General features: G+C 49.4%; 7 protein-coding genes across 7 annotated transcripts; 2 read left to right on the top strand and 5 right to left on the bottom strand.

Moving 5' to 3' along the window:
* Positions 1-552: 552 nt before the first annotated feature.
* CTRU02_214404 (GMP synthase) lies at positions 553-1,405 on the bottom strand (the record flags this gene model as incomplete). Its single annotated transcript, XM_036731727.1, has 2 exons — positions 553-840; positions 935-1,405. The coding sequence occupies 2 exons, from the start codon at positions 1,403-1,405 to the stop codon at positions 553-555; spliced, it is 759 nt and encodes a 252-aa protein (XP_036576499.1).
* A 470-nt stretch (positions 1,406-1,875) lies between these two features.
* CTRU02_214403 (exopolyphosphatase) lies at positions 1,876-3,124 on the top strand (the record flags this gene model as incomplete). Its single annotated transcript, XM_036731728.1, has 2 exons — positions 1,876-1,990; positions 2,046-3,124. The coding sequence occupies 2 exons, from the start codon at positions 1,876-1,878 to the stop codon at positions 3,122-3,124; spliced, it is 1,194 nt and encodes a 397-aa protein (XP_036576500.1).
* Positions 3,125-3,356: 232 nt separating this feature from the next.
* CTRU02_214402 (s1 p1 nuclease) lies at positions 3,357-4,276 on the bottom strand (the record flags this gene model as incomplete). The annotated part of the gene is made up of 2 exons (XM_036731729.1): positions 3,357-3,399; positions 3,453-4,276. 2 exons carry the CDS (start codon positions 4,274-4,276, stop codon positions 3,357-3,359), a joined length of 867 nt encoding a protein of 288 aa, XP_036576501.1.
* Positions 4,277-5,374: 1,098 nt separating this feature from the next.
* CTRU02_214401 (ATPase synthesis protein mitochondrial) lies at positions 5,375-7,222 on the bottom strand (the record flags this gene model as incomplete). The annotated part of the gene is made up of 1 exon (XM_036731730.1): positions 5,375-7,222. The coding sequence occupies one exon, from the start codon at positions 7,220-7,222 to the stop codon at positions 5,375-5,377; it is 1,848 nt and encodes a 615-aa protein (XP_036576502.1).
* An 893-nt stretch (positions 7,223-8,115) lies between these two features.
* CTRU02_214400 (DNA-directed RNA mitochondrial polymerase) lies at positions 8,116-12,303 on the top strand (the record flags this gene model as incomplete). The annotated part of the gene is made up of 1 exon (XM_036731731.1): positions 8,116-12,303. One exon carries the CDS (start codon positions 8,116-8,118, stop codon positions 12,301-12,303), a length of 4,188 nt encoding a protein of 1,395 aa, XP_036576503.1.
* Positions 12,304-13,394: 1,091 nt separating this feature from the next.
* On the bottom strand, positions 13,395-14,033 carry CTRU02_214399 (uncharacterized protein; the record flags this gene model as incomplete). Its single annotated transcript, XM_036731732.2, has 1 exon — positions 13,395-14,033. One exon carries the CDS (start codon positions 14,031-14,033, stop codon positions 13,395-13,397), a length of 639 nt encoding a protein of 212 aa, XP_036576504.2.
* A 1,607-nt stretch (positions 14,034-15,640) lies between these two features.
* CTRU02_214398 (reverse transcriptase domain protein) lies at positions 15,641-19,021 on the bottom strand (the record flags this gene model as incomplete). Its single annotated transcript, XM_036731733.1, has 1 exon — positions 15,641-19,021. The coding sequence occupies one exon, from the start codon at positions 19,019-19,021 to the stop codon at positions 15,641-15,643; it is 3,381 nt and encodes a 1,126-aa protein (XP_036576505.1).
* Between the last annotated feature and the right edge of the window lie 2,915 nt (positions 19,022-21,936).

Below are 21,936 nucleotides of genomic sequence, written 5' to 3'. Positions count from 1 at the left end.
AGCAGAAGTTGGGTTTGGAAAGTTGTAGAAAGGAAAGAATAGTTCCGTTATGTCTCCAAAGGTAGGAAGACAGTGGCTTTTTATCATAGGAAGGAAGGAGGGTAAGAGGGTTGAATCAAGCTGCTCTTTCCTGTTCAAGTAATCTAAATCAGACTTTAGAAACAAGAAACAAGATGTAGGGTATGGAGAAAAAGTGAGCTCTGTTGATGATCTTGCTGTGCTTTACTCTGAAGGAGGTTATGGGAGTTGGGGATGTATGAATTCAACAGGCATCATCCAACATGCTAGCATGCGCCAAATCGCTGTTGTTGCAAGTGCCAACCATGAACAGAAAAGGGCAGAACGGACGAACATAATGAAGTAGTTGCTGAGAGCCTCAAGATTCTAATAGCACGTGTCTAAACGAAATAAATTTCCAATTGACATTGGTTCCCAAGAGTCCAGAAACGAAGGCTTCGGATATCACAAACAAAACGGAAAGGCACAGACTGATGGGCTAAAAATGAAAGCGAACGCTAGTCTATTTAATCAAATTTGGGAAACAGTATCCTATCATTCTCTCAAGAAACGCAGAAATCCGCGCGCGATACTGACGCCATCGTGCTCGATATGAGTGCGGTTGATGGCGTCTGTAAACATCTCGTCGGTGAAAATACCCGCCTTATGACGGATGTTGAGCACCTCACTGACAATGGGACCGGTGAACTCGGGGTGGCCCTGAACGGTGATGTACTTCTTGGGCGCGTAGAAACCCTGAACGGGGCAGAGGCTCGTGTAAGCGAGCGACTCGGACCCGGGCGGGTTGGCGGTGACGACGTCGCGATGCATTTGGTGGATACGCTGTGAGGGTCAGTCCGGTTCTAGTTACCATATTCCCCGAAAAAAGAAAAAGAAGAAGACAAAGAGGAAGAGGAAGAGATTGTAATGAACGCACCATCTTATCCAGCTGGAAGAGTTCTTTTCCTTTGGGCGTAAGGTTGACATCGACAACGGCAACTTCCCAACCCAGCTCGCTCCTCTTCACTTCGACGCCTAGCGCCCGAGCAACGATCTGGTGCCCGAAACAAACGCCGATGACCTTGATTTCGCTGTCGATGCATTTCTTGGTGAACTCGACCAGCTTAAGGATCCATGGGTCGTTGTCAAATGAGTTATGCTTGCTCCCCGAGATAAGGATGGCGTCAACGGAGTTCAGATCCGGGTAGACAGCTTCATCGCCGACAACGTGGTACACGGAGATGTCGAGAATATTGTCAAGGGGCTCGGGGGGTACAGAAGATAGTGCGGCGGTACGAAGAAGCGCAGTGAATACGCCACCGTAGCCTCCATACTCTGCCTTAGTCTGCGGTTGGGGGGTATCGGCTTCAAGGATCGCCAGGCGAATGCGGGGTGCTTGGGAGCCCATTTTGTCGTGTGTATCAAAGTCTCCTGAGATAAGAAAATAAATCGCAATCCTTGTACAGTATATACAATAAAAAAACCAGAAGATGAGGATGAAGATCGTGTATGTTTATGAGATGAAAGATGAAAGAATCGACAAGAACAAAGATGAAAACGGGAAACAATGTTGACAAAGCCACCCAGCGGTAGTAGCTTCTACCGCGGTCCCGGGTGGCCTAATCACGACTCAGTCAAACTGCCCCGCGATTGAGGGGCCCTTCTAGCCCACCCTGGTGGCGCCGATAGCGGGGGCAAGATAAGCGATAACGGACCGCGCTCACGATAGGTGCCGATAAGTGCTGACCGAATTTCTGCTGCCGTGTCACGCCGCCCTTCGACGTCATTCCGACCTGTCGCTATCCGTGCCCCCCGGCTTGTCATTTTGTACAAACTTTACCCTTCATCCAAGCACGGCGTTCGAGAAAAATAGGCTCAATGTCTGCCAGGACATCTCTGCGCGCGTTCCTAGCGAATGCGCGAACCGCGCTCACCGCGCCTGCTGCGCAGAGAAAGAGCCCGCTGACTTTGGTTGTGGGAAACGAGTCTGCAGGTATGTTGTCCCTTGGGCTCTATAGAAGCCCGACTAACTATTCTCATGTATTTAGACCTCGATTCGTTGTGTTCCGCAGTTTTATACGCCTATCTTCGCACCCAAGCCCCTCCGCATACCCTCCACATCCCAATCTCCAACCTCCCCCGCGATGACCTCAAGCTCCGGCCCGAAATGACCGCCGCCCTCGCCCATGCCGAGCTCAAGCCCTCCGACCTCCTCACCCTCGACGATCTTCCGTCAGGCGCAGACGAGCTGCCGGCAAGCGACACGAGGTGGGTACTTGTGGATCACAACGTTCTCACAGGAGATCTGGCGAAGAAGTACAGTAGACGGGTGGTGGGCTGCGTAGACCACCACACGGACGAGAATAAAGTCCCGAAGGAAACAGGCGACGAGCCGAGGGTGATCGAACCCTGTGGAAGCTGCAGCAGTTTGATAGTCGAGTACTGCAAGCCTACATGGGAGCCTCGTGAGGATGTAGATAAACACCTGGCGAGGCTGGCACTGGCCGCGATCCTAATCGACACGACAACCCTCAAATCCAAAGACAAGACGACCGAAAAGGACATCACCGCAGTAGAATTTCTTGAAAAGTTTGCCGGCGAGACGTACGACCGCGAGGCGTTTTCCAAGGAGATCTCCGACTTCAAGGAGGACATTTCTGCCCTCAGCTTCCGCGACATCTTCCGCAAGGATTACAAGCAATGGGACGACCAGGGTTCTGGACCTAAACCTGCTGTCATGGGCGTGTCGGCTGTTGTGCAGGATTTGTGGTACCTCCTCGACAGGGCGGAGGGCAAGGAGGATGTCCTCCTTGGAGAGTTCGAAAAGTGGTCAAAGGAGAAGGACCTCGACATTGGGTCCATAATGACCACGACAAACTCCGGTGGGGAGTTCAAGAGAGAGTTGTTTCTCTGGGCTTTCAACAAGAATGCCGTCGAGGCGTGCAAAGCTTTTGAGAAGGAGTACAAGGAGGAGCTGGGCCTGGAGACCTGGGGCGAGGGCAGGCTTGATCGGGTAGGAGAGGATGAGTGGCGGAAGGGCTGGAGTCAGAAGAACCTTGCGCATTCGCGAAAGCAGGTTGCGCCGATGCTAAGAGATGCTATCAGGAGCGGTAACCCCAGACTTTGAGGCTTGGAAGTTTTTTTTAAGAATTGGCACATGAAGCACTGGCTTTGAGAGATATCCCATAGATGGCATTCCGCTATTTCATCCGGCGGAACCCGGCATTACTCCACTACACATTACATCGTAATCCAAATGGCTCATGATTGCACATGGAAGCATAGCTTCGGCAAAAAACTGTGAACGTCATATCTCATTTTGCATCCTCCCGCGAAAGCGGTTTCACTCATGCACGCCTTTAAGCAACCTCGGCGACAATAGCATCCAACCACTTTGCCAGTCTATATACAATGTCAGCCGTCGCTCGTACGTTCATGGGTTGTGGACATCTTACCTGAATCCCTGCTTCGCAATCTGCATGCTAACAGTGGGCTGCGCGTTCGTCGTGTAAGCACCGCTGATATCCAGACCTTCGACGCCCTCGCGACCCTTGGGCAGGACGACAGTGCACACGAACGCGTTGCTCTCGGTAGCCCACTTCAGCGCCATGTCCTCGGGGTCCTCCAAGCTCAAGCCCTGGACCCAGCACTTGGACGCGACCCTGAAGTCGCCAGACTGGATCTCCGTGCTCAGGGTCGAAGCCCACTCCTTCGCCACGGCCAGCGAGCTGCCTCCCGTGATGGACTGAGGGATGTTGGTGTCCCACGCCGCGTGCAGGTTCGTGTCGGTGCCGTTGAACTCGACTTTGATGCCGTTGCCGCCGGCCTCGATGTTCTCGCAGTGGAGGGGCTGTCCGATGTCGCCCGTGAAATGGATGACCATCTTGGCTGCAATCTGGCGCTGCTCGATGCTCAGCTCGGGCAGCAACATGCGCGAGGTGTAGTTTGCCAGAGCCGAAACGATGCAGCCCGTCGGCCCGCAGTCGCGTTCGAGGTCGATGCCGCAGCTGGCCGGGGGTTCATCCAGGGCGTCAATATAGTGAAAAGTAGAGGTGAAAGCGCCCTCGGTGGTGTAGCGGTAGGAATCAGCCCAGCTAGAAACGCTGGCAAGGTAGTCCTCTGAGGTATCGCCAAGCAGTTGTTGCATGTAGGTCTTGGTCTGGGGGTTCACAAAGTTGGTGGCAATGTAGGCGACCGTCGCATGGCCCATGGAGCCCCATGCTTGCACCGAGGGGAGGAGGCCAGAGGCCAGGATCGTGAGCGGGAGGTAACGAGCCATTGTGGGATGTCACGCTGAGGGAGGATAAGAAGGGCTTGGCAAACGGAGAAGCTTGAGATTCACGGAGTTGGGGAGGCCATGGTTTATATGTAGCCTTTTCTGGCCGAGTGTAGCATCCATCCTGCCGGTTTCCCGGCCCACGTGCAGTATAGACCAACGATATAAGGTCGGCAATCAATCCAGGACCCATACCAGCGGTAAGGGGGGTGTTCATTTTGCCTGCAATCGGCTATGTGGGAGGGCCATGGAGGTTGGCGATTCAGACCACGTTTTTCTGGTGCTCCTGCTTCTTCAGGAATCGTGAGCTTCACATTAGTACCGGGCTAATGTGAAAACCAATGCCGATTGAGCTGCGGAGATGTCTCATCGACGTTGTCATTGGACAAGCTGGTCCAGGTCAGGGAATGTGCTCCGGGTGTGGGATGTCCCAGGCCCGAGGTTCTAAGATAGCAAAACGGTCCCAAGTAGAAGAGTTAGTCGGCCGAGAAGGAATGAGTAAACATCGGGAAAGACATCAGGCGACAAGTTACCGAAAACATTCCCTCTAGAGACTTGGCAAACAGCTCAGACGAAAATACAAGACTTGAGGCGAAAATTTTGGGTGCATTGAAGTTGGATTACACCTGCATTAGTGCGTGAAAAAAAAATTCGAGCAAATAGTCAGCTCCGATGATCCCCCGCATATCTTACGTCCGACCGCTCAAAGATAAGACGGGGGTTCTTCCGGAATAGGAAGGTCTGGAACTCCGCGAGGGAAGTCTTCCGTCTCCTCAACGAACATCGGTTCCAAGGGGTCAAAGTAAATGGTTTATGGGGATCATGGCAACATCATAGGAGGCATGCAGTTGAACAGAGTGTTTGTGTTGTGGTCATGTGTTGAGTTGTATATTACAATAATATGGACAATGTTGTACAGTATGCGAATGGTGCGGCATCGTATCTACACAAACCATGAACGACGAACGCCTGTCTGGCAGCATTTCAGGAAGTCATCCGGTGAGCGGTGAACGCCGAAACCCGTCCCAGGGATTAAAGTGAGTTTCGGCTCCTATCTCGCCAAGAACATGATTGCCGTCATCCGCCTAGTGGCAGATGCGACTACATGTTTCGGCGAAGAGCTTCAAGTTCCTTCAGCATCCTCACAAACTCCATGCTGGGCGGCTTGTTGCCATCTCTGGCGCCCCTGGACACCATGTGCTCAGCAACATCGATGGCACCGGGGTCAGCCACCCGGATGCACTGCTTGACCGCCAACCAGACTGGTTCTGTCGGCAACACTGGCGGCTCTTCAGCCAACATCTCATCCAGGCACTTCCTCAATGTGTCCATGCACTTAACTTTGTCTGACGTCCTTGCCATAAGCGAGTAGACAAACACGTACAGCTCCGGCCCGCGGCGTTTGCTGTACCTCGGAGGTATACGCCATGTGTCCCAAAACCTTTCCCAGTTTCCCTGGCTTGCGTACGCCCTCATCAACCGCATGAGCTGCTCCTCGGACGGGCAACATTGCGTCCCACGACGCAGGACAAGCTCCAAATTCGACTGAATCATCTCAATCTTCTCTCCTCGTGCTCCAGAGTGGGAAATTGCCTCGATGATGGTAATGATGACTTCGGTGTCCATGATCGACATTCCCCGTTCGTTCATCGTCTCGATCAGTTCTGTGGCGAGATCAGCCTGGGTCCGAGCATGGTTTTCGTCGCTTGAGACTGCTCGAAAGATTTGTTTAAGAAGATGCAGACAGCTGTCTCTGTCAACCTGTTTGCCTTCCCAACGTATCTGCTCGAGCTGTTGGCGAATCTCGGGGAGTGACATTGACAAAAGACTGACATGATCTACGCCGGAATTCTCTGAATGTGCCGGCTTGGTAGAGGCTGGTTTTGTGGATGGTGCCGGGGCAAAAGGCATCGGTCGCTTGAGGGAGGTAGAGAAGGCACGTTTTTGACCCGGTGTGGCAGCGCCGCCCTTGCTGGAGCGATCCGTTGTTGGTGGGAGCTGGCCAAAGCGGTGTTGAAACTTGGCGCCTTCTGTGAGCTTCTTGTTCTGAACCACGCTTCGGGTAAGCTGCTGGCTCCAAAGTCGCTCGAGATCGAGTTCGGTCCGGCGTGCCTGCGTCATCACTTGGACAACAATGGTCGTACCAGTGACTGGGGCACCAAAACCTGACATCTTGCCCTCAGCGTCAAAGTGTGCCGCCTCGCCATATGTAGCCCCTAATGTTCCGAGGTTGATACAGATCCACCCGGTCGTAATGCCGTCGTCGCCGCCTGGGGTGACCATCGCACTGGAACCCAAAAGTTTTGCTTTCCTCCTCATTCTGCGCAGTTTGGTCTTGAGCTCACCAGGGCCAATAAGGCCATCTGCATTCGACTCGATTCTGTGCGCGTAGCGAAGCCATTTGACCAGGCGGGAGGATGAGACGTGAAGGTGTCGTTCGCTCCGAGCCGTAGCGAAAAGCATTAGAAGGTTCGGGCCCAGGGCAGGGGGCGGGTCCATTGCGCGAAGGTCGAGCAGAGACAAGTCGTCAAGTCCCATCTCTTCGTAGACGTACTTCATCAGCGGCTCGAGGATAGCGGGTGATGCATCAGGAAGTTCGGGTAGCGGCGACACATGCTGAGTGGGTGCATGTGTTGGGGGCTCGACTTGGAGGAACCACGGGGTCTCGTCGCCTGCATTCTTCTCCTCGGTCACCTCTGAGGTTTGGGTTTTTACTTCGGAGTCCTGAGCTTCAGGCTGTACTTCCGGTGCAACTGATTCACCTGTTGGTTTAGGTGCGTCCGGGGGCAAGCTCGAGAAAGCTCGATGCAGGTTACGAGGTCGAAGAGGCGCCGTTGTCGCAAGCGCTGGGGCTCGGAGGATAGCGTTTGAATTCGAGGTGATAGCTCTCAAAACACGGCTACGACATTGCAGACAGCCCAGTGCGGCAAAGGCCGGTCGTGAAGCCATGTTTGATACAAGCTTGGCAGAGCTTGAGCAGTACAGAACAGTGTTGTACAGGGTAAGACTTCAGCGCGACGAAGTTTTGAGCAAGGGTCTCGCATAGTAAAGCCCATCCAGAGCTTGGGACCCTTTTTTTTTTTAGCCTTACGTAACCAACTTAGCGCATCAAGCACGGTGGCGCGCCCCACGTTGAGAGCTTTTCAAAGTGGCGCAAAAAAAGACATGTGTTAGTTAGTATTGTACCAATGTACCTAGCTCAAGCTCAAGCCAGAATAATTGCCGATCTTTATGAGTTCTGACTATTTGCTATGTCTGGGAAAAGAATTTCAAATTACATGAATTATAAAAACAAAAAACCAAAAGCTAGAAAGAAAAGATGCAAGAAAGAAAAGACCAATCAGTGAGAAGAATTGAGCTCTCCAAATGCACTCGATGCCTCCTTACCTAATCAAACTACTACTCATACTCGACGGCGTGGCGAATGACAGTCGCGAGACCATGTGACCTAGCAAGAGACATTGGGCGCTAACCTCTCTTTGGAACAGAACGATTAATGGAACATTCTTAGCGACGCCGTTGGTCCATTCTCAACTGTGGAGCCGGATCACCCCGGGCCAAACGATGGCAATTTTTTTCCACTGATAGCTGTCGCGCCTCTCCTATCAAGCTCGTCCCATTCCGAATCCCATCTTCTGTCTCCCTACGCCAAACTCTTGCATGCGCCTCTGTATCGCAATGCAATAGATCCCTTCCCTCTATCTTGTAATATAGTTCTACGTTCTTTTTTACCTTCTCTACTTAATGTACCAGCGCCTCTACTAGACTTTCAATAGTCTCAGTGTGCTGTTGAAACAACACCGTCCCTCCCCATCTCTGTTCTGTCGCGTGAGGGCTTCAAGATGCTCCTCAGGCACGCCCGACAGAGCCTTTCCCTCCACCACGCAGCCGTCTTTCGACCACTCAGGCCAAGACTACGATGTCCCTTAACCACAATTAGCTCAGTCGACAAGAGCAAGCGCTTCTTCAGCACTCAGCAAGATGCTCGCCCGGTGACGAGGAGAAAGAGCTTTGATACCGGTTCAGGATTCAACGCTGGACGAAGTTTGGCCACCGCTGTTGATGACTATCAACCAATCGATGGTTCCAACTATGATGGCCTCAACAGCTCTATCCTACCAACATACGAAAATGCATCAAACAACCAGAGATACCACGAGCTCCGCGCATTCGATCCCTCCTCTCCCCTCGTCCTGCAGGATCCCTCAACACCCAAAATCCCCCGATCACGTATCAATCTGAACGGTATCCCCGGCGATGTCGAAGAGATGCTGCCCGTCTTCGACGCTTGCATACGTGTTGGCAAGATTGCTCGAGCCGAAATGATTCTTAAGCGCCTGACTACCTTCGAAGCATTTCCGAGCGAGGATTTGATTTTTCTTCACAATCGCTATCTGCGGGCTTCCCTCGACCAAATGCGTCTGCACCCAGACCGTCAACAGGCTGAGGGTCTACACAGATGGTATGAGTTGCACATTCGAAGCAAGGGTTTGCTCCAAACGGCCGAGACGATTGCATGCATGCTCAAGGCTTCTCTGCTCTCGGAGCATGATCCTGCCAGGCGGCAACGCCTGGTTACTCGGTATATGGGGATGGCGCCTGGAGAGGCTGGCCTTCGTGTCTTGTCCATGGCCGAGATTCTGAGTGACCAAGACCTGGCCGTCATCACTGAGATTTGCCCGACTTATAACTTGGCGCCCGAGGAAAACAGCGGACTGTCCTCCAGCACAGAGAATGCAGCTGCACAACAATCCCCAGACGAATCGTCTCTGACTGGCTCCATCCCAGAGGTCTTGGCCACCCCTCAGAAGGGTTTTGGACTGAAGACACTGAAGCAGACGCTTACTTTGTTCGATGAGATCCCCCAAAACTGCGATATCTCGACATTACCTGCTCGCGAACGGAAGGAAATCCAGGCCCGCCTTGAGCGTGATTGTATTGACGCTGCTGTCGACCGTTGGCGAGAGGAAAACGAATCGCTGCAAAAGATGGGCTTGAACACATCCGTCGCCCACGCATCCCTCAACTCTCGCCTGTATGACTGGCAAGTCGCACTGGAAGCCCGATTGAAAGACGAAATGGTAAAAATCGAAGCTGCTGAAGCCGTCACGAAGAAGACGCCCGAAGACTACGACCGATGCATGTACGGACCTTTCCTGCGACTTTCAACCCCGAGTCGCCTCGCCGCCGTGACTATCCTTAGCACTCTGAGCTCCATGGCTATCAAGGGTGCTGACCGTGGCATGCCCCTGGCTGGAGCAATTAGCAGCTTAGCCAAGTTCGCCGAGGAAGACATCCGGGCTCAACTCCCGACTAACAAGTCAACATCGAAAACCAAACAGCGAAGGGTGGTCCTCGCCAAGCCGATCAAGGGCGCATCCTCGGCGACAGCGTCTACAGAAGAGAGCCCTCTGCTCAACGATAATGCAGCCAAAGAGACTGTGTTTGCGGATGCTGCATGGCCTCCTGCTGTCAAAGCCAAGGTTGGCGCAGCTCTTCTCTCAGCACTCGTTGACACTGCTAGAATCAAGGTTGTCAAGGAGCATCCTGTATCCAAGACTCTGGTCAGCCAGTATCAGCCAGCCTTTTCTCATGCTGTTCAGCTTAAGAAGGGCAAGAAGATTGGCATGATTCTCCTTAATAAAGAATTGGTTACCCTTTTGAGACGGGAGCCGCAGGGAGACTACCTAGCCAAACACCTCCCGATGGTCGTTGAACCAGAGCCCTGGACCAGCTTTGATAGGGGTGGATTCATCGAGAGCAGGACCAATGTTGTGCGTGTCAAGGCGGGTGACAAAGACCAGAAACTCTACAGTGAAGCAGCCATCGCCCGAGGAGACATGGATCAAGTCTTTAAGGGCCTAGACGCCCTGGGTAAGACCGCTTGGAGAGTCAACACACCTGTCCTAAATGTCATGCTCGAGGCATGGAACACGGGTGAGGCGCTTACCAACTTCCCGCCCTTGAATCCCGACATCACTGTTCCGCCTGAACCTGATACCTCGGATGATCCTTCTCTACGCCGGAACTGGATTCGGGCAGTTAAGCTTGCCGAAAACGAGAGAGGTGCTCTCCACTCCCAGCGCTGCTTCATCAACTTCCAGTTGGAGATCGCTCGTGCATTTAGGAATCAGACTTTTTACTTCCCGCACAACGTTGACTTCCGAGGCCGCGCTTATCCACTGCCTACTTATCTCAACCACATGGGTGCTGACCACGTCCGCGGCCTTTTACGATTTGCCAAGGGCAGGGAACTGGGTGAAAAGGGTCTCGAATGGCTCAAGGTTCATCTAGCTAACGTGTACGGATTTGACAAGGCTAGTCTGAAAGGCAGAGCGTCGTTCACCATGGACAACTTGGTTAACATTTTCGACTCTGCGAACAAGCCGCTGACTGGCAACCGGTGGTGGATGAAGGCCGAGGATCCTTGGCAAACCCTTGCAACCTGCTATGAGCTAAAGGCGGCCCTCGAATCCCCGGACCCAATCAAGTATGTTTCTCACCTGCCTGTCCACCAAGATGGTACGTGCAATGGTCTTCAGCATTACGCTGCTCTTGGCGGTGACAGCTGGGGTGCTCGGCAGGTCAACCTTGAGCCTGGCGATAAGCCTGCAGACGTTTATTCTGCTGTCGCCAACATTGTCAAGGAAGACATTGTCAAGGACGCAGCCGCAGGCCATGTGATTGCACAATCTATAGACGGAAAGATCACCAGAAAGGTTGTCAAGCAGACTGTCATGACCAATGTGTATGGCGTCACCTTTTCTGGTGCAAGGAAGCAAATCTGTAAGCAACTCGACGCCTTATACCCTGATCTACCAAAGGAGAGTGGTCACGACAACCTTACGACGGCTTCTTACATTGCGTCTCTCGTCTTCAAGGCACTTGGAGACATGTTCCGTGGTGCACACGACATCCAATACTGGCTTGGCGAGATTGGCAGCCGTGTCTGCAGGGCTCTTTCTGCTGAGCAGCTGGAACGCATCGTCAACGACGGTCTCCTGCCTTCCCCCTCGCCTAAGGGCAAGGTCGTTGAGAAGCAAACAATTGACGACATTCTGGCGCAGTTCCGCGCCACTATTGTGTGGACCACTCCCCTCCGAATGCCTGTTGCTCAACCATACCGCAAGTCTGGAACTCGTGTGATAAAAACATCCCTCCAGGACCTGTCCTTGACTGTTCCTGAGCGTTCAGACCCGGTTCATCTCAAGAAGCAGCTTCAGGCCTTCCCTCCCAACTTTGTCCACTCTCTCGACGCCACTCATATGCTCCTCTCTGCCTTGGAATGTCACGATCTTGGGCTCGACTTTGCCGCCGTGCACGACTCCTTCTGGACCCACGCCGCTGATGTCGATGTCATGAACCGAGTTCTGCGCGATGCCTTTGTTAGAATTCACGAAGAAGATGTTGTTGGTCGCCTTGCCAAAGAGTTCGAAGCGCGATACCGAGACTCAATCTACCTGGCTAAAATCAACAAAGGGACCGCTGTCGAGAAGGAAATTAGCAAGCTTCGTCTGAGATCCAAGTGGAGTTTGAAGGAAGAGCTTAATAAGGAACACGAGAGACAAGTGCTCCTTCGCTCTTCTAACCCTGAGGAGGTCGCTAAGGGCAAGAAAATGATAACGCCCGCAAGCATCTTTGAGAACATGGCAGCTACCGAGGCTCTTGCTGAGCCTGAGGATATGGAGGCGCTTGGTCTCGGAGAAATCCCAGAGAACATTGACGAACTTGATGCAAAGGCTGAGACTGGCCTTGACGGAGAGGGTATCGACGAGGAGATGGCCGCCAGCGACGTCAATAGAGCGTCTACTATTGAGACTTCTAGAGCCACCAAGTGTTTCGAGACTATGACGGAGAACGCCCAGGTTTCCAACTTTGCGGTCAAGATTGGCGGTACCGGAACCACAAGGCCCAAAACGCCGGTCCGCGACACCATCCAAGTGTGGCTTCCCCTCACTTTCCCCGAGGTCCCCAAAAAGGGTGACTTCGATGTTCGACGGCTCAAGAACAGCGAGTATTTCTTCTCATGAGCACTCCACTCACGGCGACTCAATGTCTGGATGTTTTTGTCATGTTTAGAGACACGAGGATGATTTGTATATACCGGTGCATGTTCCGCAGCGTTGTTACCTTTCACGGAGGCGTTTATGGGCGGGGTGTAAGAAAAGTAGGGTGTATTTTTTTTTTTTTCCTTTTCTGAAAAAGGATTGTGGTCTGTATAACTGTATAAAAATTAGAAGGGATAAAGATGTCCTGGCGATATGGCTCAGGGCAACTCCCTCGACAAGGAGAAAAAACTTGTACAATAGAGTCCATCCCCCGAAGGGATGAAAACTGTCAAAACCTCAAAAAATAAGATATTTTACTTGATTAATCACGTTCCCTTGGTCAACGATTACTACTTCGGTCAGTCAGTCATTGCAAGGCACTCGAGATGGTCTTTGCGACGGAATGTGTCCTTGAACTGGTTGTTCGTCCAAGGGCCCGATACTCCTTTCCCACGACCTGGCCTCGGCCCTTAGATTCTATCACATCTTTGTTGTTTGTTGAAGTCATGAATGTTATTTTATTCAGTATTATCTTCTTCCCCTTGTCGAGGCTGTGATCGCATGTCGTACTTCCGAGAGTACTACAAGTCTCAAAATTGGAGGCACCAAATTCGGGTAGTCCATGGTTGAGATAGGTACCAGATAAGGCAGTAGTTCTGCAACAGGTTGACAGCTCGTGTACATACTGTACCCGGTCCGTGTATCCCACATGGTTCACAGCTCAACTCAAAGAATCAATCAGTCCATCGGGTACTGAAAACTCTTCCTCTACCGATGAATTGCAGGGTTTGCAAGCTTCCGGCCCGTCTTGGCCTGTACGCTCCAGGCGTGGCTTGCGTCATTGGGCCCATCTTGTTCATCCATCGCTCCTCTTGCCCGAATAAGCATAGCCTAGGGCAATATTGCCATTTGTTACGAGCTATCAGGCATTTCACAGAGCCGAGAGTATATAAGTGAGGTGGGAGGCACTTCTATCGAAACAGTTTTAGATTTACTTTCTCTTCTGACAAAACATGTTGATTGCATCTGACAGAAACATGGCATCCAGCAACTTGCAATGCATTCTAACAACTCTACTCCTTGGTGTCCGACGGGCCGAGAAAGCCAGAAACCTTTGCTCCGTATCGGAGCCTTTCCTGCGCCGCTAATCTCAAGTCCTCACTGGAAAAACTAGACTGCGCGATAGCTAACAGCGGCCATGACAGGCAGAACACCGCTCGAAACGGCATTCCGTTGGAACTCGCAGAATTTGCAGTTTTCTTGCGGTTGCCTCCATCCTCCTCCAAAGACTTTTCTATCTGTTGCCACAGCTCGCAACCTCGCTCCGACTCAATCGGTTGGCTTTGGAACCATTCTAGGCACACATGACTTCCAAAGGCTACATGCAGCATGTCGAGAATGTGAAACCGGATTGTGAGGTAGTGTACCTTGGCAATTGCAACCGAAGCGGGCGACGAAACTGGAATGAGGCCATTAAAATGTGCTCCAGTCGAGTAGGCGGTCACCCCGGCAGCTTTGCATTCGAGCTCTTCAGCAACCGTCAAGGCAGAGTTGATTATCTCAAAAGCCTTTACAATCGACGGCACGCCTTCGTTTGAAGCCTTTAAAAGCTCGGTGAAGACGTCGATGGATTTTTTAGTGACGGGTTCTAAAGCAGGGAAGTTAGGCCAGCCGGACCACGGGCGTTCGAAATCTTCCTCTAATGAGGACATTTCTCGGTTTTGCATGAATACTTCCATGAGCTATGTTTAAGGTAGTCAGAAACCCTCTCTGTTGATGAGCCAGTGGGATGAAGATATACTCTAATATTGCGCCGAAAGAGAAAAAGGTTGACATCTAGCAGCGTGTCTAAACCATTTTGGACCCTATGTAGTACCAAAGCATGCGCCCCCTCGGCATGCGGTCGGCAGTTCAGCTTGTGTCCCTTCATTCGAGAAGAAGAAATCTGTTGAACTATGATCTTACATGTAAAGTCAGTTTCGTTTGTTCAGATTCGAATGGGCAGAGATAGATACCTCGTAAAAGCCGAGAAGGAATATTGCTGCCAAAACCGAGTCATCACGCAGAGAATTATGGTTGGAAATGGCCTCTCTAAGTGCCCCTGTGGCCATCGAATAAGAACTCCTTGCTCTTGCCATGAGACCGGATTGCTGTAAATGGCCAGACGCACTAGCCAAACCTAGAGCCTTGAGGGAATGAGTGTAGCACGCTGATGGCTGGTGACAAGATAAAACCGGTAAGGCTGCAAACAAGTTTATGAAAGCTGTAAAGGAATAGTCCATGTAGAGCCTTTGAACACTATACTGGCTGTAATCCTGGTTAAGACACTTTTGAGGGCCAGTCTGGGCACGCTTAGTGACGGTAGAGAGGGTTTGCCGTCGCCATTCCAGTTGTTTGTGAACTCTGTCTTGTACTAGGGTGGCTGCGTATCTGTTTTGCTGACGATGAAGACTCTCCCAATGATCGGCGTACCCAGGGCACCGAAGACGAAGGCGTACGCAGCGCCTGCATGATGGCTTTTCGAGGTCACACTATGAATTGTATCAGAGCTGTGTTTCAATCGAAACGGAGACCGACCAACCTTGACGTGTGCGTCCTTACAAACCGAACACCCGTTTGGCCGCCTCAGTGAGGGAGCCATCAGGGTTAAAGCAGTCGTCTAGGGCCTTGCCAGATCCCGCTGTCGAGCAGTATTTGGATCAAGTACCTGCCTGGTTTGATTGGATAACCTCAGCCGCACAATTTCAGTCAGACAGACGGAAATGAAAAGAACAAAAACTGCTGAAACTCCAAACTGGGCGGCTCGGCATGGCGATCGCTACGGGCCACCTATAGCATTGTTGGACATCAAGTCCTGGGGAAAGAGAAAAGTGACAGAAGGCTGCATCCACATAAACGCATGCAATATGTGGTGCTCTTATCACATGCATGTTCCGCTACCAGTGATTCTAACAAGCAGTGTTCTTTGTCGTTCTCCGAGTTAGCTGTCACGCAGTCAATTTGCCCACCACTTATGGGGTAAAAAAAGATGCTTCCATTCCTTAGAGACTGTCTAGGGGTTATTGGGTTGATTATATAACCGTCTATTCGGTAATTACCGATTTGAAGGTTTTCATGCACAAAATGACATCCCCGTTAGTTTTATATGGGAAACAATAGCCGGGTGCATGGGTTGAATGCATGCCCCGATATATGCAGTGGTCCGTGTGACACACCCCCTCAGAGAGGCAACCTGTTGTAGGTTGATTCTCTGTATTCTCATTCAAATACAGAAATGATACTATTCAGAACTCCGTATACTTACTACCAAATTCCAGATTCATACTGCGTTCTTCTCGATCAAATGTTCAATATTCATTGCAGCAATCCATTTGTGACTGTATTGGTGTTTGATCGCTTCACTGTAATTCTTTGGAACTGGTGGAAGTGTCTTTTGGTGTGGATTGCCTAAATCATCTGCTGATGCATCCCATTGATCTCTTCCTTTTACTGTATCCGTAGATTGCAGTGTGAAGTGGGATTCTCTTGCTCTTCTCAGTCTTTGTGATGATCTTGTTGCTTCTGGTGGCTGTTGATTTGTTTGACCAAGAGGGGCTGATCGATTGTAGATGTTGTGATTTCTGCTGCCACGAGGTCTTCCCCTTCTCGCTATGTTTGGGATTACTGTGGAGGAATCTTGTGGTATGATTTCTTCTGGTTCCAATTCTATGACTGGTGTCTGTTGTAGTTCGAGTCGGTCTGTTGAGGTTTCCTCTATGGTCTCACTTTGATCCGATTGTTCTGGAGTTGGCGATACTTCTGGAGTTTCTGGAGTCTCCCTCACCCCCTCAGTTGTTTGAGAATCTGACAGCTGTACTGTTGGTGATAGAGAAGTGGGTGTAGGTAATTGAAAATCCCCTGATTCTTTCTCCTGCATCGGTGTTGCCGGTGTTGTTTCTTGAGCGGCTGGATTCGAGGCGGGTAGTGGCCCGGTAATATTATCGCTGAAATCTTCTCCATCCCAGCCAGCTGTGTCTAGGTCTTGTTCAATTGGATTTGTGAATGGGATATCCATTTCTGTGAACTGGAATTCAAGTTCCATTTGGCTTAACTTGCTGGTATCCTCAATCCTTGGATCATACAGCGTGTTTTCGTCGAAAGTAACGTCTCTAGTTCTCATGACTTTTCCTATTGCTGGGATCCAGATTCTGTAGATATTTGTGCTGTCATAACCACATAGATAGCCAATATGAGCTCTTGGCGCAGTTTTGTTTGACTTTTCTATTCCTCTCTTGTAGTTTTGTGTCAAGGGGTAAGCTCTGCAGCCATATCGCCTCAAGTGTGCTAGTTGTGGCTTTTCAGCCCTCTTGTGGGTAGACTGTTGATGAGAGTTCAGCCAAGTGTTGACCAACCCCAATGGTGTCTGCCACTTGTGGCGTCTTCGAGGCAATCTGTTTGACAGATAAACTGCTGCTTTTGCCAGCTCTGGTGCCATCAATTCAGGAAAGCGAGATTGAAATCGAAGTGCTCTCATGATCATAAACACAGCACCTCCAGCTCTTTCTGCTGGGTTTTGAGCACCAGTGTACTCAGCTGATCTTTCAATCATATATCCATTCACAGCTGCCCATAGTTCAAACGCATTGCGTAAAGCAACCTCCCAATCTAGGCGTAGAATAGAGATTTTGATAAAGCACTGTCTCTCGAGGTATGCTGCTAATTCTGTCATAGCTTGTAGTCCCTCCTTTCGAGTACGAAGAGTTCTTATCCAGAAGAACCCTGACCAGCCATCGCTGACCAGCAGGATTACCTTCTCCCCATTGTATGCTTTGCTAAGTGTAAAGAAGTCGAGAGATAGATAATCTCCTACAGCAGTTGGCCAATGGTCTGGGTTTCTGCGGGAAATTTGGCGAGTTGCCTTCCCAACAGCACAGGCATCACATTCCACTTTTGTGATTCCTTTTATCTGTATCCCAAGAGCTGTTTTAAGTAGCTGTTCCAGTCCCTCAGCGCCTGGATGACCAAGTCTCTCATGCCACAACTTGGCTTCTGCTGATGATGTTGGGAGTGGTTGTCTTGTTGACTGAAAACCTTTGGTTGGTTTCCTTTCTACGGTTGGGCTGAATCTCACAGTCTTCTCGGTATTGCTGAACGAGGTATTGTTCAGCAGAGCTGGGCCAGCTTCAATAATGTATTGACCATATCGGTTTGGTGTTTTGAATAGAAGTCTGCCTTTTGAGTCGATAAGACCCGGTATTCCTGTTGTAAAGATGATCCCTTTTTGCTTCAGCGGTTCTGTCCCAAGGAGCGATGTTGGGTATCCAGGCACAAGCCATACATTTCTGACTTTGATCTCCTTGTTGTTGGATTTGCCGCCTTGGTTTGGTTTGATGATCATTGTGCCTTTCGCAATTGCATGTACATCTCCTCCTCCAGTGGTGAAGTCTTTTGTGACTGTGTAGTCGAGATCATGAAGTCTTGAGGAGTCGTTGCAGATGTGGAATCCTGTTCCTGAGTCTACTATCACACTGTCTGACAGTAGGAATCCTGAATAGAGACTTGCTTCTCCTTGATTGACGATAGTGACGAAAGATGAGAGTGATCCTTCTCCATCAGACACTTCTTGAGTATAGTGGGATGATGATTGTGTAGTATTTCTCCAGTTTGAGGAAGATGTTGCTCGATCTGGGGACTTTTGAGACTGCTGATCGCTTGCCCCTTTTCGTAGTTTTTCAACTATTCTCTTTAAGTGTGGTTTCTTCTGGAGATACTCATTCAATCTTTCCAGTGCTTTCTTATTTTCTGGATTATCTTCATGATAGTTTGGGCCTCGCTTCTTAGGGTTGGCATGTTTGCAATCAACAAATCGGTGACTTTCGTTTGGGCAAGCTGCACACTTTTGCTCTCGTTTTGCCCCCTGTTTTATTCCTTGTTCGTTTTCTCCTTGCCAAGTAGCGAAACTCGTGTCTTTTAATGGAGCAGCATTCAACCAGTCTGGGTGGAAAGTTCTCACCCAACTGCGGAAATCGTTAGCTTGCTCAATTCCAGCAGTCTTGCTGATCGAACTGTAGGTTGGGTCATCCTTGTATCGCTTTGTGAAGTCGTAAGAGGCAGATGTGTAGTAATCTGGTGCAATTTGCTTGACTGCTTTCAAGAACTCAGAGACTTGAGTAACTGGATCGCTGAGAGCAGGGATTCCGATTGTTTGGGCTTCATCCATGATTTCTCGATAGATTATGAGCCATCCTCCAAGTTTTGCTCTTTTGATTGATAGCATATGCTTGTTATATCTTTCCAATACCATTTGTTGTCTCCCAAAGTTGTCTGGCGCTAGCTGTTTTTCAAGAGCTTTTATGATATCCCTGACTGTTTGCTCCTTGCTGACTTGGCTGATATAAGTGGCTGCTACAGTGTTCATGATCCAACTGTGAATTTCTAGAAGACTTCGCCGAACCTGGTTGTATTGGTCTTTTTCTTCTTGATAGATAGCTTTTCCATAGCTGATAACGTTGCTATAGTTTGCTCGTTCTTCTTGTCTGAGGTCTTTTGGGTCTGGGAATTCCAATCTTGGCTTAGTATTAATCTTGGTTCCTTTTGGATTCACATAGTCCCAGACTTCATGAACGTTTGCCAGCATCTGTAAGTTGTTGAACCAGTGGTTCCAGTCGCTGTCAGTCTGTAGCCGCTGTGTGTATTTTGCAGTTTCCGTAGTTGAATTCATGATCTCTCTTGAAAAGAGAACTGGTCTCTCTCTTCTGATCGTTGTGCAGTTGGTTTTTCGCCGTGGCCAAGATTGAGTTCGTGACTAGACACTTCTTGTTTCAAGTTGGTGATTTTGTCGATTGTTGCCTAGAGGTTTGAGGGTATATAGCCAATCTCAACGCCTCAATTCTCAACAAAACGCAAGACGCCCCCCCTGTCTAATGAACCTGCCGTTTAGTGTAGTTGGTCTAGCCACCCAACTTGTAGCTATTCGCAAGGACCGTAAGACTGGCAAGCTCCCCTTCGTGGGTTCAATTCAGGGTTGTGGAGTTTTCGCAATTTGTAAAAAGTCTTATCGGTTCCGTTACACGAAGACTATAAAGTGAACCACCTGTTCGTCTTATCTGCCCGAAGCTTTCAGAGGCATAAAATGAGCAACTAGGTGTCTCTTCCGTTTCGTAATTCCAACCCTCCTGGCTGCGTATCAGTGGTATGGTCGAGCATGAACTTATATAAGGTTCAAGTTAAGAGTCCTGGGTTCAACTCCTCAGATGTGGTAAGTCCCCCTGAGTTGAGATGAACTTTTTGTGATTTTTTGATAAGTGTTGATGATATGAATTGATGACCAGAAGTTCTTTTGTGATTGAATGTTTCAACACTTCAACGTTCAGCCTTGTGTGATTGGAATTGATGTTTTGTTTGGTGGACTTGACTGCCAAAGTCTCATGGGTCGGTAACTTCGTCAATTGAGTGCCCTTGTCTATGGCATAAGTCTGAACTGCTCCCTTCTGGAAGTCGGTTTTTCAATTGGTAATTGTCACCATGAGGTACTGGGCTCATAACTGTCACGCAGTCAATTTGCCCACCACTTATGGGGTAAAAAAAGATGCTTCCATTCCTTAGAGACTGTCTAGGGGTTATTGGGTTGATTATATAACCGTCTATTCGGTAATTACCGATTTGAAGGTTTTCATGCACAAAATGACATCCCCGTTAGTTTTATATGGGAAACAATAGCCGGGTGCATGGGTTGAATGCATGCCCCGATATATGCAGTGGTCCGTGTGACATTAGCCTCCATGACCAATGACAGTGGCAAGCTGCGAGATGCGCCTAACTATTTCGGGTTAGAGTCGCGATACTCCACGATTATTGGACAAGGTCTATGCGGCTCCCTGACATCCGACCAAGGCGAATGTCAAAGAGTTGTGATGTGTGTATTGTATCTGACCCTTTTAATTGTTGTGCATATCTAGTTACCGTCTATGACTGTTTGTGGTTAAAACATTACAACTAGGTAATCATTAAACTCTGTGCATACATGTTAAGTCCAGGTTGCGATGGTTACGATTGGAGGTCTGCAAATACCCATCAAACCTCCACTTATAACCGGTACAATTCAAATCTGCCACTGCATCTTCTCAAAGAACCAGAACTGACCAAGCAGCACCAGAGCGTAAAAAGGTATGACTGTTTAATTAATTATGTAGATAAAGCCAACTATGATTTCCATCAGGGGCCGAGGAAGTAGCGCATATCAATTCCATTACTTTTAGTCTGTGTTTTAGTCTCGCCCAAGCGAAGTCGTACAACTGCTCAATTGTAGCTCTGGTACAGTTACAAACTACATCATTAGTTGAGGCTGCCTCCAGTTGGGCTTACGATTCATCCATTGCAAAGTAGTAACTTTGTAGCGAATCTGAACAGTTTTCAGCTGTCACGGTAGACCTTACAAGTCTAGCTGCGGCATACATGTACTTTTACGCCTTTGAAAATCACACACAAATGCAATAGGGAAGTCACCAAATTTCGCAGGCTTTAGTAAAAGGTTCGATAGCGTAAAAGCTGGTATTATTCTGCATGGCCACTAATGAATCGGTCGATACTGGCAGAGGAACTTACACTCAGATAGCTCCTGTGATTCTCAGGGCTTTCTAACTTTTTGCTGAACTGACCTAGTTCGCCTTGAGCTGACAAGCATGACTTTCATGGTGGAGCTGTGTTGTTTGATAGATATGACCGTATGATTCATATAACCGGGCAGTATTGGGATCTACAAAATGTTGAAACACGTGTTCGGCCAACTGCCTGAACTTTAACTCAACATTTTACAGTGGGGTATTATGCACCCCTCTTTACGCGTGTAACTCAATTCAATGACGCAATTCCCGATCTTGAACGGCTCCAGGAGCTCAAAACCTTAATTACGCCCGAGACAGATTTCGACGAGGCTCGGCTCCTGCGGTACGCAAATTTGGGCAGTTAAGCTCCTTTTCCTTGGAGGATGTCATGAAATATCATATTTCTCTCCCCCGATGCGACTAGACACTCTCAAAACGCTGCTGACGATATGTTCTTAGTGCTCCATTCCCTTGACGAGAGCTTCCCTTTAAATCACGAGAGGTTTTGTCCTACGATATGCATACCGGTAGACGTGCTTGTACAAGCTAAATATCAGACAGATCCGTTGGAGCTTGGGTCGAAGTTTGGTTTGTGCATAGCTAAGCTGACACCTACCATGATATATCTTAGCACTCTGTTATTATAATTGACATGATATTAGTTGGCAATCTCTGATACACAGCAATTACCATCAAGTAGGTATGCTAAAAAACCAAAAGTAGCAAAGACGCCGTTAGCTTCAAGCCGTGTGTTGGGTTTTGAATTTTGCTTGTCAGCTAAATTGCAAATCAATAGTTACGCGATGGTACCAATTCTGTCCACAATCAATTGGAAGCGATACATCTAGTGGCTAGCTGTTGAGTATGGCTTCAGATGACCGGTGTTGTATATCAATCTTTTAATCCCTAGCCTACTTGATATTCTCAAACACCACAGAGACAACGCTTTGTCACAAAATCAAATGAACCCTCATTCAGGCATAGTGTCAGGAATACAAGCGATTGGCTGTCTCTGATTTTGAAGATTATTCAA

The sequence above is a fragment of the Colletotrichum truncatum genome (genome assembly GCF_014235925.2).
Source record: "Colletotrichum truncatum strain CMES1059 chromosome Unknown Contig_0011, whole genome shotgun sequence".
NCBI classification, from domain to species: domain Eukaryota; kingdom Fungi; phylum Ascomycota; class Sordariomycetes; order Glomerellales; family Glomerellaceae; genus Colletotrichum; species Colletotrichum truncatum.
This window is presented reverse-complemented; position numbering and strand designations above follow the sequence as displayed.